This window comes from Hippocampus bargibanti, linkage group LG17, assembly GCF_051943395.1.
Source record: "Hippocampus bargibanti isolate YZ-2025 linkage group LG17, ASM5194339v1, whole genome shotgun sequence".
Classification (NCBI taxonomy): domain Eukaryota; kingdom Metazoa; phylum Chordata; class Actinopteri; order Syngnathiformes; family Syngnathidae; genus Hippocampus; species Hippocampus bargibanti.
In genome coordinates, this window is record NC_142750.1 from 9,590,024 (window position 1) to 9,608,241 (window position 18,218).

At 45.0% G+C, this 18,218-nt stretch overlaps 3 protein-coding genes across 8 annotated transcripts; 1 reads left to right on the forward strand and 2 right to left on the reverse strand.

The window, feature by feature from the left end:
• Positions 1 to 642: 642 nt before the first annotated feature.
• samd14 (sterile alpha motif domain containing 14) lies at positions 643 to 4,836 on the forward strand. Of its 2 annotated transcripts, none has more exons than XM_089019268.1 (11): positions 643 to 788; positions 1,166 to 1,215; positions 1,316 to 1,473; positions 1,556 to 1,672; positions 2,292 to 2,481; positions 2,562 to 2,655; positions 2,739 to 2,822; positions 2,899 to 3,061; positions 3,620 to 3,745; positions 3,938 to 4,093; positions 4,530 to 4,836. In XM_089019268.1, exons 2-11 carry the CDS (start codon positions 1,179 to 1,181, stop codon positions 4,668 to 4,670), a joined length of 1,266 nt encoding a protein of 421 aa, XP_088875394.1. In that variant the 5' UTR covers positions 643 to 788; positions 1,166 to 1,178; the 3' UTR covers positions 4,671 to 4,836. The 2 variants fall into 2 exon arrangements, with proteins under 2 accessions (XP_088875394.1, XP_088875393.1); XM_089019267.1 differs by having other exon boundaries at positions 655 to 891.
• Positions 4,837 to 5,138: 302 nt separating this feature from the next.
• Positions 5,139 to 10,267, reverse strand: csf3b (colony stimulating factor 3 (granulocyte) b). 3 transcript variants are annotated; one of them, XM_089019275.1, is made up of 5 exons: positions 10,174 to 10,267; positions 7,240 to 7,376; positions 7,050 to 7,160; positions 6,829 to 6,960; positions 5,139 to 6,767 (listed from the first exon to the last, which is right to left on the reverse strand). In XM_089019275.1, exons 2-5 carry the CDS (start codon positions 7,285 to 7,287, stop codon positions 6,564 to 6,566), a joined length of 495 nt encoding a protein of 164 aa, XP_088875401.1. In that variant the 5' UTR covers positions 7,288 to 7,376; positions 10,174 to 10,267; the 3' UTR covers positions 5,139 to 6,563. The 3 variants fall into 3 exon arrangements, with proteins under 3 accessions (XP_088875401.1, XP_088875399.1, XP_088875402.1); XM_089019273.1 differs by lacking the exon at positions 10,174 to 10,267 and adding an exon at positions 9,002 to 9,676; XM_089019276.1 differs by lacking the exon at positions 10,174 to 10,267 and adding an exon at positions 8,484 to 8,980.
• A 909-nt stretch (positions 10,268 to 11,176) lies between these two features.
• btr30 (bloodthirsty-related gene family, member 30) lies at positions 11,177 to 17,740 on the reverse strand. 3 transcript variants are annotated; one of them, XM_089019327.1, is made up of 14 exons: positions 17,604 to 17,740; positions 16,840 to 16,942; positions 16,599 to 16,723; positions 15,963 to 16,361; positions 14,532 to 14,636; positions 14,363 to 14,458; positions 13,261 to 13,494; positions 13,014 to 13,194; positions 12,856 to 12,948; positions 12,720 to 12,746; positions 12,596 to 12,622; positions 12,328 to 12,503; positions 12,098 to 12,253; positions 11,177 to 11,780 (listed from the first exon to the last, which is right to left on the reverse strand). In XM_089019327.1, the coding sequence occupies exons 3-14, from the start codon at positions 16,713 to 16,715 to the stop codon at positions 11,595 to 11,597; spliced, it is 1,797 nt and encodes a 598-aa protein (XP_088875453.1). In that variant the 5' UTR covers positions 16,716 to 16,723; positions 16,840 to 16,942; positions 17,604 to 17,740; the 3' UTR covers positions 11,177 to 11,594. The 3 variants fall into 3 exon arrangements, with proteins under 3 accessions (XP_088875453.1, XP_088875455.1, XP_088875454.1); XM_089019329.1 differs by lacking the exon at positions 16,840 to 16,942 and having other exon boundaries at positions 17,604 to 17,683; XM_089019328.1 differs by lacking the exon at positions 17,604 to 17,740 and having other exon boundaries at positions 16,844 to 16,942.
• Between the last annotated feature and the right edge of the window lie 478 nt (positions 17,741 to 18,218).

An 18,218-nucleotide genomic window follows, 5' to 3' on the forward strand; every position in this document is an offset into this window, starting at 1 on the left:
TAAAAATAAATTAATCAACAAAGTGTATTCATAAGCTAAAAAATCGCTATTTGTATTAAAAAGAAGTACACGCAGGACCTAAAGCATACAAATCTAAATTACTGATATTTATGAATGTCAGTACACATTTTCCTTGCAGAGTTTCTTATTTCTATTTTCTTAAGGCATAAGAAAAAAAATTAAACTCAGCCATAAATCCCAACGAGAGTTTACTAGTTTGCGGAATCAACAAAATACACGTAATGTTAACCGAGTCGGCAATAAAAAACTTAAGAGCACTTCCTGCTCACTACTCCAATGTTGACGCTTCAATGGCTCCATCTAGCGGTAGAAAGTTGCTCTTCCCGCAGCGGCACCTGTTTGTCCTCAACTGACACGTCACCGCTGCCCATCAAAACAGACAGTAATCTCGAAAAGAAAGTCTAATAATAATAATAATAATAATAATAATAATAATAATAATAATAATAATAATAATAATAATAATAATAATAATAATAGATTACGTCAAGTAAATACAAAATAAAGACTACACAAGATAAAACTAACATCATTTAACTCTTGAAGATTTCGGTTCAGAATCGACCCAGCATTTCACATTTGCAACATTTATTCTTCATTAAGGCCTTCCACCAGACTCCTTCGAAATGGTACGCTCCTTATTTGTGCGCACGCGTGTGCGAGTCAGACGGTGCTCGTGCCCGCGATGGTGCTGATGCTGCGTGCATGAGGCAGCACTTTTCCCGCCTCCAGCCGGCAGACGGGGTCCAGCGCAGAAGTGTCATGACGTAAGGGTCCACCCGCCTCATCATCATCAGCTTTATCATCATCATCTTCTTCCTGCTCCTCTTCATCTCTGCATGACACTATTGGAGTATACCAGGGAATCAGGTGTGTGAATGCGCTTGTGCTTGTTGAACATATGATGATGTCACCGCTTCCTGTCATGTCATCTGGGGGCAGTTAGCCTTGCTCTTTTTCTCTCCCTTATTCTCAATGTCTGTATCTCTCTCTCATTCTTTCACTCTATCTCCCACTCACCTTCCTGTGACTCTATCTGCCTATCTCGAGCACTCCCTCCTCTAGCCCATCCTAAACAGCTGAGTCATCTTGTCCTGACTATTCCTTCTGTCCGCCCGTGTGTGTGTGTTAACTGTGTTTTCAGAAAATGCTAAATCATGTCCGCCGGCCTGGACGACGGTGACAACGTGTTTGGTATGTAACAAGTACTAACCTCTAATGCTAAAGTCAACTTTTAATCATGTCATGCGACATGACGACATCAGGTATGCGTGTTGGTGTGTGCCTGTGTCAGAGTTGAATTCGGTGATTCCTGAGACAGAGCTGCTGGACAATAGCATTCAAAAGGGGCGGGCACAGATGAGTCGCAGGCACCGCCCCTCTCGCTCCCGTTGCCATGACAGCGTCAGCTCCAATGACGACAACGGCGATGACGGTCTGGAAAGGAAACAGGTGCTAACACCCACATCCACCTGTGTCAAGTGGACCATGTGACGTGATAACACCTGACCAATTTGTGTATGTGTGCCGGCAGAACAATGCAACGTTCTCTGTCCACTCTCCTCTCCAAGTGACAACGCGGGGCTCTGCTCCTTCCCCCGATTTGCTGCTGTCGGCACGAAGCTCGCCTTTCACCTTTGACACGTCGCTGGTAGATCACTCATATGTCACCATTCAAAATATGGGGAAAAAAACATCCGCTACTTGGATTTGATTGGATTAGCCTTTATTAATCTCGCAGAGGAGAAATGTACATTTCACTGCTGCAAAGTTATGAAAGGAAGAGGAAAGGAAAGGAAGAAGTAGAAAAACAAAATACAGCCAAGGCAGCCACTCTTGCGGCGCCATCTTGAAGTCAAAAGAACAAAACAAAATAACAAAATAATATGACAATACCAAGACACTGTCATTCAGTCTTAAGCACTTTCTGCACCCTTTTCGGTGTATGAAGCACTTCTCGATGAAAGAGGAGAGGTTCAAAGCCTCCTTTTCACCAGTGAATAAGGGACGTCATGGTGGAATGTGCACGTCTGCTACAAGCTAAATGTTGAAAGCAAACACAAAGCTGTATCATCCAAAAAGAGATTGTCTCACATCTCCTGTCCCACGTAAATCCACTTCACTTCCAAGCCGCGACAGTCAAATGGTACGGACATTCCTCCCAATCAAAAACGGTGCCGGCATATTCGTGCTGCCGAAAAGGCGCAACCGCACAGCACAGTCTTGATGAATGTCGTGGACAAAAATGCTGACTTACTGCTATTTCTCAGGTGCGTCGCTTACCGGATGATGCTGGCTTGTCATTGACTACGGCCCCACGGGGACGCTATCATCAACTCACCAATGACACATCTCAAGAGGCGTCGGCCACGCCTGCGGCCTTACTTTCCAAGTCCTGCCCCGCCTCCTCTGAAGTCTCGCCCATTTACACTCGAAGGAGCAAGAGGCCGGACAGCGAAGGTACACACACGCAAACAAATGCACACATACGCTTGATATGACTTTGTGTGTGTGTGTGTCTGTCTGTGCGCACACATCAGTGCTGGTGTCCGACTCCAGTCGAGAGTCCAGTCCTGCCGAACGTCTTCCGGTACTGATGGACCAGAAAACCAAAAGACGTTTCCAGGATTTGGGGTGAGCACGGCGGCCATCTTTGAAATGAGTAGACCCCGCCCCTTATTAATGGTATGTCACTGAGGCTTTTGTCATGTGATCAGAGTGACGCTCCGGCGCTCATACCTTCGAGTGAAGAAGGATAAACTAGACAAAAGAGACAAACGAGCCAACGAGGGGGGCGGTAGGTGAGTCTGACCGCAACCAACACACTTACAATCACAAATACGTATGCACACACACTGACCTCGGCATGCCGTCCAGGGACACGTCCGACCGTTTCCAAGGGCGAGAGAGTTCATCGTCATCTTCGCGAACGTCCACATCTTTCGTCTCCTTTTCCTGGTTTTCTTCATGGGGAACGACACCCGGATCACCCCGAATGCACCCAGCCACTGACCACACACCTCCAGAATCGTGCTCACAGGTATACATACACTTCCTGGTTCTTGTCAAAACTTCCTGTTCATTTGGTCTGTACTTTCGGTGCTCCTGTTTATTCCTTCCCGTTCATTGGTGCATGCACATTTTTCCTGTTACGAGTCAACTTTTTCTGTCTATCAGTATCCACTACTGTTACTGCAATGTTCGTATATACTTGATGTTCTCAGGTACACGATTCTTGCTAGACATCCTTCCTGGGTTTGTTTCCTACTTTGGACGTATTTTGTTAGCTTGTAACTGTTATTGCAGAGTTGATATAAGACAGAGGGTAAGGAAGTCAAATAACATGATCAGTTCATCAGTAAGCTCTAATCAGGCCTGAAACAATGATGAACTACTGAATCAGGTGCGTTGGCGTCGGGAGGGATCTAAGAATAGGCAGGATGTGGCTTTCGAGGAACCGGAATTCGTTACCCTTCTATTAGGTGATGCGTGTGACATGGAAATTGATTGGGCAGAAGCAAATAGAAGGTGATAACAGGTCTCCTCGATCAGAAAGGAGGAACCAACCAAAAAATATATTTTATTGTACATATTGCAGGAATCAACTTTGAGCGAGGACCTTTCGCCTCCTCAGACGTCCTCGTCCATTTGTCCTCACGTGGAGTTGTCCTCCTCTATGTCCTCCTCGCACCCTTACCAAACACTGTCACAGTCTTCTGACGAGGTAGTGCATCCCCCGAGCACACAAACACAATATGATCTGGGCAAGCGAAAGACAGAACTATCTATCTATCTATCTATCCAGCTAGCTAGCTATCTAGCTAGCTGTCTAGCTAGCAATCTATCTAGCTAGCTGCAGTTGATGACATTGACGTACAATGACATTAACGTCTGGTGTGGGGTGCGTGTATATTAGCTGACTGACGAGTTGCCATGCGCGGTGACGTCATGGACGAGCCAGCAGGTATGCGAGTGGCTGCGGGAACTGAGCATGGACCAGTACGTTCCCGAATTCCGAGCTGAACATGTAGACGGACGCTCGCTGCTCCAGTTGGATGGCGGAAAGCTCAAGGTGAGCGCAGAGCAAAATTTTTCACTTGTATTTTGAGTACTGTGTTTTGTGGTGTATAAGGCGCACCATCAATGATTTTCAAACTTTCCTCATATCAGGCGCACCGGACTATAAGGCGGACCTTCAATGAATAAAATAAGTTTTCCAAATGTAATATATAAATCTATAGAAGTTTTCCAAATACAAGACACACCAGATTATAAGGCGCTACAGTAGAGGCTGGGTTACGCACTAGTTCTTCTATGAGGGGGTAGTGGGTGAATGGAGTCGGTGGCTGCTGACAGTAGTTGCGAGACCTGTTGTGGCTCAATATGACTTCACATATAATGCGCACCAGCTTATAAGGCGCTAGGTCATCTTTGGAAGAAAATCAAGGCTTTTGGGTGCGCCTTATACACTGGAAAATACGGTAATTATACTCTTTTGGTTCGTACAGGGTTTGGGTGTGCTGAGTTCATGCGACCGCGGCGCGCTCAAGCGGCGCATTAAAGTCTTGCAGGCGGCGGCCGACAAGAGCAAAAAAGGCAAGGATAAAGATAAAGAGTGTCGCAAGCAGCGCGAGGAACGCTGGAACTGAATGCCATCTAAATTTAGGATGGCACGAATGGGATGTACAAATATGGTCAAAGTGCAGGTGTCTCTCTCCCATCTATGCAAAAGAGACGCAAATGTGTTTTTGTGTGCAAGATACTTCTTGTCATGAGCGGCATGGTTCCCAATAAAAGGCCCCGATTGTGAAAGAACGGGAAGTGTCAATCTTTAAAGACGTCACCGGTGATTTCGATGAAATAAGTGTGACGTGAATGTGGTAGAGAAGTTGTTGAGGTTGGGTGCACTCGATGATCTCGTTGGAAGGTGATAACATTCCTCATGTGACATCGAGAATAATCTACCATATCAATTTCAACGTATTTCAATGTAGAATGCAAAAAAAAATCATCTATAGTTCATACAATACATATTGATTTATATAGCGCGTTAACAGCTGACGCCATAAAAAATGAGACTCCAAATGGCCAACCTTCAAAGTCAGCTATCACAATCAAAAAGTTGGAATTTTATTTTGTCTGAAAGTGTACTACAAAACATGTTTTTCACCAGATAAGTTCATCAGCCCCAAAACCTGGACTTATTTGGTGATTTAAAACAACAGCAGGAATGAATGCCGTAAGGCAGGGGTGTCAAAGTCATTTTTTGCCGCGGGCCACATTGTAGTTTTGGTTTCCTCTCGAGGGCCGTTATGAATTTGAGGAACCAATTAGAATGTTTAAATCCCTTCAAATATTACATATAGCGCACACAGCTAATTAATGAATAACTCGTTTTTAAATCTGAAGTCAAGAATAATGACTTTTATTGTGGTTGACATCCAAAAATATGAAATTTTGGCTCAGATTATAGCAATCATCATGGAATTTAACAAGTTTGATTTGCTTTCGCGGGCCGAAAAAAATGATGTCGCGGGCCAGATTTGGCCTTGACTTTGACACCTGTGCCGTAAGGGTTTGATATTCTTGAAAACCCTTTTAAAATGCTCCATGAGCGCAGACTGGAAAACATTTGTTGTTAAAATGTTGAAATTCTGCTTAAAGTCCAACAAGGTATCGAAAGGGTAAGGCAATGATCAAAATTTGATCATTAACTCATTCACTGCCAGATGTGCAAAAATGTGTCCACCGCAGTGCCAAGGTTTTGGTCATTTGTCATTCGAATTCCAGGACCCACAGAATATTGAATTTTAGGACCACATAAACAAGAGTTAATTCCTAAATTATATGGGTCTGGATTTATGTGAGCTTGAAATGAGGGTGGCTATCCAAAATACAATGCAATACATATATATTGATTTATGTAGCGCTTTAACAACAACCGAAGCTGGAACAAAGCGCTAACATGGAAAAAGGGAACTGCTGTCCCCTCGTGGAAGGGAAAAAACATTGCCAGAGGTCTGGCCAGGGATTTATCGGCACCCGAGCAAGAAAAACTAAAACCCGAATAATGTGTAAATGGCGCTCTATGTCATATTTTTAATTCCCGAATAAATTTGTGAATGGCAGGGAATGAGTTAAGGAGTTATCAGTGAGTGTTGCATCAATAATGGTAGGGCCTGAAGCCCACCATAGGGTTCCACCCAAATAAATATAAATAAGATGAAGAATAAATAGGAATGATCAGGTCATAAATATGAAAAGTAAAGCAATAGATAAATAAATAAGTGCCTTGCGTCAAGTAAGGCGAGCGTGCGTAGCACAGTGCAAGCTTGGAAGCGTGTCCTGGCACATCACATTCCTCATCGGGGCTGACTGGTCGCCCCGCCCACCACTGTCATCATTGACTTCAACTTCTCCCACAACGTGGGTGGCTTCAGGCGATTAAAGTGCCTCGCATGTCCCTCCAGCAGGTGGCAGTAGAGGAATTATCCCAGTATTATTGCACGGAACATTCCAGCATCCTTCCAAAGTGGCGCGTTCTAGCGTGCTAGCGTCCTGAGGCCGCTGATGGCTCGGAGGCTTCGGATGACGTCGTGCATGAAGGATCTGAGCTGCGTGAGTGTCAGGTGAGCGGCTGCCTGCGTCTCATAGTCACCTTGGAGACGCGCCGCCAGCCCCGCCCATTGGTCCGGGTCCTCATCCAAGCTGGCTTCACCGCCGCCGGGCCCGGCCACCTCTCGGGCCTGCGAACATCACGTTGGTTAGCATGCGGCGCCTATTCCAACAGTTTGCGTGAGCCGTTACCTTATCGATGTGAGCCAGCAGGTCTCGCAAGTCGGCCTGAAGGCGGTCCAGACCACCAAGGCGCTCTGAAAAACCTCCCAGGAGACTCTGGAACATCCGCACACCTGCCGCCATGCGACTCATGCATGTGTCCTGTAGAACATGGCAACAGGCAAGAACAAGATAGTCAATGTCGCCAAGAAATTGGGACACATGACGGTGTGAGTGTCGCGTTTGCTGACCACGTTGAAGTTTGGCGAGAGAGGCTTGAGGACAGGCGCGGGGGGGATCTGGAGTGCGGTGGCCATCATCTGCAGGTCGCCAGTCGGCGGCAGGAAGTCAAGCGTTGAAGCCTGAAAGGGGGGCACAGAAAGCGGGCGAGGTCAGCGGGAGTGCAACTGATGAGGCCAGATAAGATTTTTGAAAGTCGACCTGGGCGAGCGCAGTGGGGACGTCTTTGGAGATTTTGTCCGCCAACATGCGGGCTCGTTCTAGTGCTGATGAAGGGCCGGCAGTGGGTGCTGGACGGATTGCCCTTGGGAATAGGATGCAGCACAGAAGCGGGAAAACTGGAGAAAAAAAAAAAAAAAAAAAAAAAGATGGAATGAAGTGAATGCTGAATTTGGAGACGGCGACGCCAAGAGGATAAAATCAGAATTGCACCTGGCACAGTATCACCGCCATAAATGAGCGATTCTATCATGGCTGGCTGAAGTGATGAATAAATCGATGCTTCCATCCTAGTTCAATTTTAGTTGGGTTTTTATTTGGTCAAAATTTCGAACATCAACAAACAAATGCGGCACACAGACGTTTGTCGCCTGAATCCCTCAAATTTCAAAGCCAGTATATCAGCTATATCATGGGTCTGCAAAACAAACTCTTGGACACGTTATCAAGAATTCAGGAATCAACATCGATTTTTATGTAAACTAAAATTATGCGTACAAATTATATATTTTATACTTGGATATAAATATATTTATATACATTTGTCCCAATTTTCATACATATACATACATACATACATACATACATACATACATACATACATACACACACACGCTAACACACACACACACACACACACACACACACACATGCACACACACACATAAATACATACATACATACATACACACACACACATACATACATAAAAACAACTGGACAATTGTACTGTAAATATCGGTTTGATATATGTAGCTGTATAGACAGCTACATATATCAATGTGCCTTTCTTGATACTTGCACTATGTACAGTTTTTTTTATGAAACGAGTTTTCACATTTACAGTATACAGTTGACATTTTTATTTTGCAATGCTTAGAATACAGTAAAGTCTCGTTATATCGATATCGGATATATCGATAGTCCCGGTTATATCGATACTATTTCTATGCACGCACGGAGAAAATTACATGCAAACAGGGTCGGATATATCGATAGTCCCGGTTATATCTATATTTTTTCGGACTCCCTTGAATATCGATATAACGAGACTTTACTGTATCTTGTTTTTCTATCCTTTCACCCCCCCCACCCCATCCCCTTTCAAATTGCGACTGTGGACTGCAAATTTCCCCATTTTCAGACGAATAAAGGTTTTCTGATGGTCAGCCTTCATTTTTTTTAAACAAATCTTCTAATTATTTTCAAAAAGTCAATAAACGTACCTTGAATGCAAACAAAAAAAGTGACAATTGAAAAATATTCCAATTGTGGGGCACCTGGGGAGGTCCAAGTATATTGTCAGACTGACAATGAACTTTGTCATTGTCTGACATTGTCAGTGACCCTCCACCCAGCTCCGCTAATATTTGTGACAGACGAGCCAGGGTGGGGGGACTCAATCAAAATGAATACTGCCTTTGACTGCGTGGCGACGTCTTCCTGATACTTGTCGGAGACGCTACTTTAACTTTGAAGGCAAAATTTGGAGCCAGCTTCCTCCCTCTTGGCCACTGAATGCACACTCCGTCAGTCCCGGTCTGTATTGATACAGTTCTTAATAACATACGAGTCTCGAAGGGCTTCACGTGACAACAGTTAACAAATATTATCGATTCACCTCACACTGCCTACACTCCTCGGAAAAGTTCAACGAGCAAACGAGGGTCGGGTGGACAAAATTGCATGAGCGAGCACGTGACCCCGAGGGGGCGCGGCCGCGCTGGCTGCGATCTGCTCTCACCTGAGTGCGCGTGCATGTCTGTCACGGCGGTTTGGGGTCTCGCGCGATCCCAACGACCAAGACCAAGGTGAAGACGACGACGAAGACCGAGTGGGTTGCAGCTTCCATTTGGCGCTTTTATTGAAGCGGTTCCGCGGGGACTTTTCCGCCCACATTACACGGACCCAACACGAACTCTGCCGAAGTGACGACAGCTCCCCGTGACGTCAACGCGGTTCCGATGAACGAGGTGGTAAATCTACATTATTTCCGGGTGCAGCCCGAACGTGAGTCAAAATCAATGTTTAGCGATAAGGCGTACTATGAATGGCATGCATTGATTGGATGCATTTTAAATGCAGCACTTGAAGTCATGGAAATGTGACTATTTAAATGTGCTCGCCGTGCGCATTCGCGCGCATTTCAGCTTTTGGAAATAATAATCGTGGAAGATCTAAAATGCTCGGAGGAACGGTTCGGGTTTCACAATACAGTGATTCACTCTTCATCGTCATTATCAGTGAGCACACTTCCTGTCCACGATTGTCAGTCAAGTCAAAAACCTGTGAAACACTGACAGATCAGACGCCATTCATATTCTTTGGGAGGGGGGCTATTTTTGAACAAAATAATAAAATAACATCTTTACTGTTACAATAGTCTGTTGTAACTTTGCATCAATGGGAAAAAGTTGAGAAACAAATAAATCGCATAATGCATCGCACTGATGCAGAAAATGTGTGATCTGTTTTGGTGTGCATTTTCTGCCCAATCGATATGCAATCATGCCCAGTCCTTGAATAATTTTCGAGAGGGTTTGATCAAATTCATTATAAAAAGGACACATCAATTGATGATTCAAATAATGGTGACTTGCAGCCCTCATTGAGTTGTTCAATACTTCTCAAGAAGTTGCGGCAGATGACGATGTAATAATTTCAAATAAATTTTGTCTTTAGTAGCACAGTATTTCAAAACCACTATTTGACCAATGACTCAAATTACTACTGTTTTGAAAGCAGTATTTGGCCCATGACTCAACTACTGTATCTCATTAAAAATGGAATGAAACAATCTCCCATTCACGCTATTTGCAAAAGAAGGGCAATTCCTTGGAAACCCACGAACGTGTTCGAATGACGTGTGGGAAATGAGAAAATTAAATGACTCAGTAGTACAAAAACCAAACTTACGGAGCAAGTATTTGAGGATATTCCAGGGCAGCTAAATTGAATAGCATACTTCTGTGAAAATGGTGTTCTCGATAATATCTGGCGTGGTTGACGCCATCTTAAAAAACGATTCAATGACCGCCCTTACGTAAAAACATCCACCATCGTGCGCAAAGCATTTTGGGCTTGGGGGACTCGTTTTGAATTTGTCATTAAAATATCACAGGCCCATCCAATGGCACGCAATTTCCTTTCCAATGTGAATTATATAACAAGCCACATAGTGTACTATGAACGTTTCTCCTTTTACGTTTTGCCGAGTACTTGCGATGTTTGTCACATTTTGGGGACGTCTCGACCAGATTGCCCTCACGTCGATATTGATATGTCAATTTTTTTGGGGAAAAAAGTTCATCCAAGGTGAAAAAAAACACGTAGGCAATAATAATAATAATAATAATAATAATAATAATAATAATAACCTAGAGAACGTAAACGTGGCCTTCCATTTGCCACCAAAGATCAGCAACAGACTCTACACAAGGGTGACTCCACAAGGGGGCGCTACATGTTTCACACAAACAGCTGCTGGCGTCCATCAAAAAAGTAATCGTTCCGTCGACAAATGTTTTAATAATAGAGAAATGCTTTTGAGACTTTGTTCCACTTGAACCCTAAATTCCAGCTCCTCTGCACATTTCTGTAAACTGGTTTCACTGGTCAACAAATTTGCACTCCCTTTTATTTTTCGTCAGAGATGCAAATTCTTGGATTAATTGATGTGTTAGAGAAAACGAACAACAAGTTTTCTATATATTGAGTAATTTATGAATTAAGGGTTAGGCAGCAAGTGGATTTTTCCTCTGAACGTCATGGCTATGGATTCCAAGTAACAACACATGGTAAAATCCAGATTGTGCAAGCTTTTTTAGATCATTATCTCCAAAACCAGGTGTGTTAGATAACCACGTACATATTCTTTCAATCCATGTCAAACATGGGCTCCAGAAAACACATAAAACAATTTCGGATTAGAATTTTCCGTTTACTTGTGTCAATGTACACAGTGTATTTTTATTTTAGGGAAACAGAAAACCTAAAGAGTGTGCTTGGAATGTATTTATTCGTTGAAGTGTCATGATGGAAGGTCCACAAAATGACGTTGATCCAGTTCGTTGTAATGCAAGAGCAATGACGTGATTACCGGGGCCAAAGTTGTTTTCAATTGCCGCACAACTCCACTGTCTAGTGCAGCATATCAAAATGCAGCAAAAAAAAAAAAAATCAACAGTCGCCAATGCGTTGACAATCCTTGCAGCATTCTTGACTCTCCAATCAGCGCAAATGGACATATTATGGAACTATCGAGGACCAGTATAGCCAGATGAGAGAAACGATGACGCAGACGAGAAGCAGCAGTTCCTGCCGTGATGGTGGACATCTCAAGTGAGGATAATGAGTGGCACCTCTTTGTCTCCAGTGCCGAGCAGCGGGAACATTTGCTCAGTGAACTCGCCGCAGTTGAAGCTGAAGATCTCGGAACCCGACTTGGCATTGAAGAAGGACACTTGCCCCGCCTCCACGTCCAGGAATACACCCATGTGACGCAACTTGGGCGGAGCCTTGACCTAGCAGTTGAAAATGAAGCACGCACATGGAGTTAAACCAGCCTGTCAAATAGGAACACAGCACATCCAAACATTTAGGAATGATGACTTTAATCGATGAATATTCTCCCACTGCCATTCACAAATTTATTCAGGACGAGAAGCGCCATTCCTGAATTTGTTTGGGTTTTGGTTTTCCTTGCGGGGGGGTTCTGATCAAGCTCTGGTCAGACCTCTGGCAATGTTTTTCCCTCCCACGAGTGGGCAGAATTTCCCTTTTGCACAGATTTTGTTAGCTTAAGCGTTCTGGGGGCAATGGCAAAGAAGGTAGGCAGCACCTTGGTGAGTGGCGGTGCAGTGAGTGCTCGCAATTGACTGCCGCTCCACCAGAGGGCGAAATATCCATTGGCTGGGCTCATATCAAACAGGCCCTTCTTCTGCGCAGACTCGGTTGCCACGCCCAATTTCCAGTCTTTGTTCTCGCCCACCATTACCTGCGTTCGCGAACACACATATACACACACATAGTCACACACTCACATATAGGCTCAGTGACAGACTAACAAACCTCCCAGTAGTGTCGTCCAGTGGCGTATCCTTCCTTGGCTGTGATGCACGACCATACGTCAAATCGATGCTGACTGTTGCGATAAAACTGCAGCTTCTCACCACGCTTCACCTGCTTCCTGTCGTCCGACAGGATCAGGAAGGGGTAAGCCGTCATCGGGTTCAAAGTCACATCATCTGAAGACCAACGAGAGCATTAGCACACCGCTGTTTAGCTTCAATGATGCTAATGAAAAGACGCTTCTGATGACATTAGTCAAAGTTCTCACCTGCATACGCGCGAGCCTTCTTATGACCTGGGTCACCCCAACACAACATAAAGGCACTTTTAGTCGTTGAATCGAATGATTTTGATGAAGCTGATGACACAGTGTGAATGTTGGACGTACGCACCCGACACCGGCTTCATCTTCTTCATCTCTGAAAAGAAACAGGAAGCCAGCGTCAGTCTCGCTTTCACAATAAAAACAAAGTGGTTGGATGCAAAAATGAGATGCAAAGTAGATGAAGTTGAAGCGGATCGGATGACCTCTCAGTGCCCATTGGCTCCTCCTCAAGGTGCTGCTGCTTCCTCTGAGATTGAGCGTGCTCTCCGCCGCCATCATCTGGTCAGTTGACAACACTGCAACACACAGTATGTGAACAAGAGGCACCAAGATGGATGTCTTGTCAGACGGCGCTGCTCACGGGAAGCCACAGATCCTCTGGCCCCGCCGCCGCCGCCCCCCAACCTTGCGTCCTCCATCCTGTCTCGGACTTCAGCCAGCGCTGCCTTGACTCCACCTAGGTTGAAGTAAAGGTTGAGGTCCAGATCGTCCACGTTGACGGGCTCGTCCGAGCCCAATGGCGATGTGGCCTCTGAGAAGCTCTGAACAAAGAGATCAAAGGTCATCTGATGTCTTCAACGTCACCCTCGCCCGAGTTCCCGTATGACCTGCAAGAATCCAATATGGTCCTGACTGACAGCTTGAGTCTCCAGCTGGGCCCGTCTTTCTGTCAGCTGTCCAAGCTCTGCCGCCAAAAGGCTGACTTGGCCTTCACCCCTGGCCAGGACCGCCCCCATTTGCCGCTGGACTCCGCCCACCACCTGTGCTCGGAGGCGGTCCAGGGAGCTGGCCGCCTCATCCAGCAACGTTTCCACTTCCCCGCGCTCTCGCTCGCCGTAGGTCTGTCATTAAAAGAAGTCCAAGATGGCGTCCGAGTAAGCGGCCGTCTGCAAGTGCTCTCACGGGCCTTTTTTTTCGTGTGGAACGGATACGGATTGTTTTTCAGCATTTTTGGCCACAACATTCATCAAGGAGGAGACTGTGCTGAGCGGTTGCGCCTTTTTGGCAGCACCGTTTTTGATTGGGAGGAATGTCAGTGCCATTTGACTGTCATCGTTGGACAGATCTGGGGCGATTGTGCTTTTTTTGCGCCTGTAATGCCCCGCGTTGTTCAGCGGAAAGATCGGTGCTGCTGGACAGTCTGCGGATGTATGGATGCATGGCTTGAGGAGTCCGCCATGAGAAGAAAGGAGCGTCAGCGCAGAGCGCCGATGCGCATGTGGAACTGTCGCGGCTTGGAATTGAGGTGGATTTACGTGGGACAATCTCTTTTCTTCAATGGATGCTACAGCTTCATGTTTCCTTTCAACATTTAGCTTGTAGCAGATGTGCACATTTCACCGTGACTTCACTGGTGAAAAGGACGCTTTGATTCTCTCATCTTTCATCTAGAACTGCTTCATACAACAAAGTGGGTGCAAAAATTGTTTAAGATCGACTGTCTGTGTCTTTTGTGTTGTGTCACATTATTTGTTATTTAATTTTTTGTTGTTGTTTTGACTTGAAGATGGCGTTGCGAGAGTGGCTGTCTTTACGGCAGCTCCGGTATTTTGTTTTTGTACTTCTTTCTTTCCATTCCTCTTGCTTTCATAATGTTGCTGCTGTGTACTGTAAATTTCACTGTGAGACTAATAAAGTGTAATCTAATCTAACACGTTAGCACATGAACAATGCTTGCAACGTGGTTTGGGAAACAAAGACCAGACTGACCTTGACACCGTCCATCTTGGTTTTCAACTCAGCCAAGATCAGCTGCTTGTCCTTTATCCGGTTCAAGATCTCCTGCTCCGTCCTCGCCACGTGTTTCTATACAGACAGCGCCATATTGAATTGTGACAGGGAACGGGAAGCTGGGGTGCGTGGAAAGCAGGGGAGGTACCTGTTTGCTGACTCGTTCTGTCTGGACTGACACAGTCTGGTGAGTTCGGTGATCCTCCAGTACACAGATGGCACAAATGCAACGCTGACAGGTCCGACAGAACACCTGAATGTCGACACATCACAACACAACAATATCATGCAACTTCACATATGACTGCATAGAATCATGTACAGTGGTGCTTTGAGGTACCTCCCAACTCACATCCTCTTTGAAATATTGGACTTTATAAAAACCTTGATTTTGCCAATGAGGGGGCAATAAAAGACAGCTGGGTGGACTGTTCATTGGAGGACTTTGAAGACCTCTTAACTCATCTGAGAGCTCATCAGTTCAGCACTAATAGCGGTTCTATGCAGAAGATAAAGAATATATATCTGTGACTACTTTTGTATTCTCCGTCAACATGCTTCGTAACCATTTGTCTTCAATCTGATGCTTAAATGACAGAAGTACCATAACATAGATGCTAATTACCGTAAGGCTATTTCTGACCTTTGTTTCATCATTAGCCAAATTGTTAGCCGAGTTTACTGACACACAAAAAGACGGCTTGTATCAGTACACTACATGTATGTCAAGGCACCACCATTTCAAGCATTATGACTACCAGTGGCGGACCATCAAGGCCTTCAAAGCATTTTCTGCTGGCCTTAAAATATCTGAATCACAGACTGATGTTAATTATATTTTGTCCATGAATTCTTATTAAATAATAAAAAAAAAATCAAATTATCTTCCAGCTTCCTTTGATTACTTTTCCCCTTGTTAAGCATTTAACCAATCACATTTCAGCCATCATTGGTTACCAGGGTCAGAAATCGACCTGGATGTCTTTACAATCAATTCTGCGGGCCCTGTCGCACCAAATAAATGTGTCGATCAAACTGTTGCTCGAACCAATCAGATTTCGAAGGCGCTGCTCAACATCAGAGTTTTCGCAAACTGTGATTGGCTAGTCACTAGCAAATCATAGTATCACTAGCCGCTAGTGACAAGCGCATACTGGCCAGAGCTAGCACATTGTATCAGTAGCGAGCTGCATAAGCAAATACATTGTTTTGTTGATTTAATACCAGTTTTGTCAACCCACAATGGCTGAAGGAGGAGGAGAAGAAATGGATTTGATTGCAGATTTACTCTGTAGGCCATTTTCAAGATGGACTTTTCAAGACTAAATGTACATCAAGAAAGGTCGGTCAGTTATTTCCTGACTAAGGGTACCCTCTAGTGGACTTGTAGAAAATCACACCACCCTTTTTTTCAGTCTGGATTGATTAAGACATAGCACCACTGAAAGCCTAGCTGTGAAATCCATGTCCCGCTACACAGGTGATAAGGTATTATCAATGATCATTGACGGTTTCCTTTGTAAATATGCGAGAACGTATGATCTTGGATGTCGGGATGTTTTGCTGTCCATCCTCTCACCTCCAATAGGCGGTGATGTAATGTGCAGGTGCGTCCTCTGAGCGCCTGCTGCGGGTCCATGAGAGGATGCTTGGCGTAAAAAGGTGTGTTGTGATGGGGCTGGACATGTTCGGCGCAATACGCTGCCGTGCATGTCAAACAGGAGCTAACGGCCGGCTGTTTGATCCCCGTGCACACGTCACACCAAACCACATCCTCATTAGACGTCTTCACAAACGGGTTGGTGGAGTTGGACGACACGCTAGGTCCGGTGGCTTTGCCGTACCGAGATGTTTTGTAATTCTCCGTGATCACAGCGAAAACTTTGTTGATGCTCAGCTGTGGACGCTCTTCAAAGGCGTATTTGCAAAGCGGACATGTGCAGGTGGAGGTCGATGCCCAGTACCCGCCAATACAAGCCTGGAAAAAAAGATAGTATAAACATTGGGGTTAAGAAGCTAGCATGCTAACCAAACAATCTTGAAACACAATGGATCTAAGCAGTTCACGAACCAATCGCCTGACACATGGATGCTAATACACAAACCTTTGACGTCATATACTGATGCTAAGTCAGCACAAGGTTATATAACACGCTCACAGTTACCATGCAACCAAACAGTCGTGATACTAATGGGATGCGTTGTTCACATATACCTGGCAGAAGTTGTGTCCGCACGGTGTGGAGACAGGGTCAGTGAAGAGGTCAAGACAAATAGAGCAGGTGAGTTCCTGCTCTGTGAACAAATCAGGCGCCATTGCCGCCTCTGCCATCTTGTTTCCTGTCGCACAGAATGTACATCTAAGCGTCAACGTTAGCCTTAGTTCAGGTGAAGAACAGGTGAAACAGGAAGTGGCTCAAAGGCAACACCCCATTCCTCAATTCCTCAAAACTCACATACAAATAGGAAGCCCTCTACTTCCTGTCACATGACTGATGACTAGTTGCCTATTTGATTGGCACCCGGAGATGGGGAGGCAGAGCTACGCAGCAACATGGACTGTCACACAAAAAAACACATACAGAAACTCTCACTCACAAACATGCACACATTCAACAACACAATTGCAATTCCACAACCTGTTGGTTTACTGACATTGTCATACGGGCTTCATGGGCATATCAATCATCAAGCGGCCAGAAAAAGCGCAAAGCTGAGCTTGCAGCCCTTCACCTGTTTGTGCTCTGCTGACCCCTGCTGCGGTGGTGTATGAAATGCTACACATGCTTGCATCGTTATCGTAAGTATTTTCATCGCGTCTTTGTCGGCATCCTTTCAAAACAAAAGTATCCTTTCACTCGTGGGGTTTACTTTCACAATAAAAGATTCTTCAGCTTCAATGCATAAATTGATCTGTACCTTTCGGAAATAAAATGGCACTTGCTGAGGTTCGCCTATTTGTTTGCACGTGTTCTTCTCAATATAAATGCTTTTTAGTTATTACTCGCCCCAAGTCCCCCCCAAAAAACCGCTTATATGCTATCTCCTTTACGAAGTAAAGCTGCTCCACGAGCGTTCATTCTCAATTTATAACACCGCAGTAGCCGTTCCTTTCAGAATAAAGTGACGATGCTGAGTCAATGCCACGAAGCATTTGACTAAGTGAGAAAAATGATCCGTAGTTGCAAAGCGCGCTAAAATCTGTCAAAAGTGTTCTTACCTGGTCCTCGGGAGTTGCGTTTCTGCTCAGCCTGAAACGCAAGTTTCACTGTGACGTCCACAGGGGCGTGGTCTCGCAAAAGTGGTCCGGCCACATGTTTGCTTGACGGTCTATCACCACGACACTCACCCTATCCATTTTCCTTCCAAGGAACTCGCACAAGTGCGAAAAATAAATAAATAGAAAGTAGAAAAATGGACATGTGTAATCGGAACCGGTTGTTCACAAGGGTTGCTGGGCGTACTGGAGCCAGCTGTGAAATCCGAAGCAGTAGGGGGGGTACACCCTGAACCGTTGTCAACCAATCGCAGAGCATATTTAGTGTGGCGAATTAACCTACCACACCTGTATGTATTTATTTATTTAAACAAAGTGGAATGAAACCACAAGAGTACCTGAAGTAAACCCATACAGGCAAAGAGAGAACATGCACACAGGAAGTCCGAGGCATTGGTATGTTCTTTGAAACCATGATAACTGTTTGTCCAAACATATTGATATTGACTTGTTGGTGAAGTAAAACGTGGACAGTCAGACCGGCGTCTTTTCGGTGAAGTGATTGTGCGGGAAAAATAACTGACATCAGTCAGGATTGACCGTTGTCGCGAACCTCAG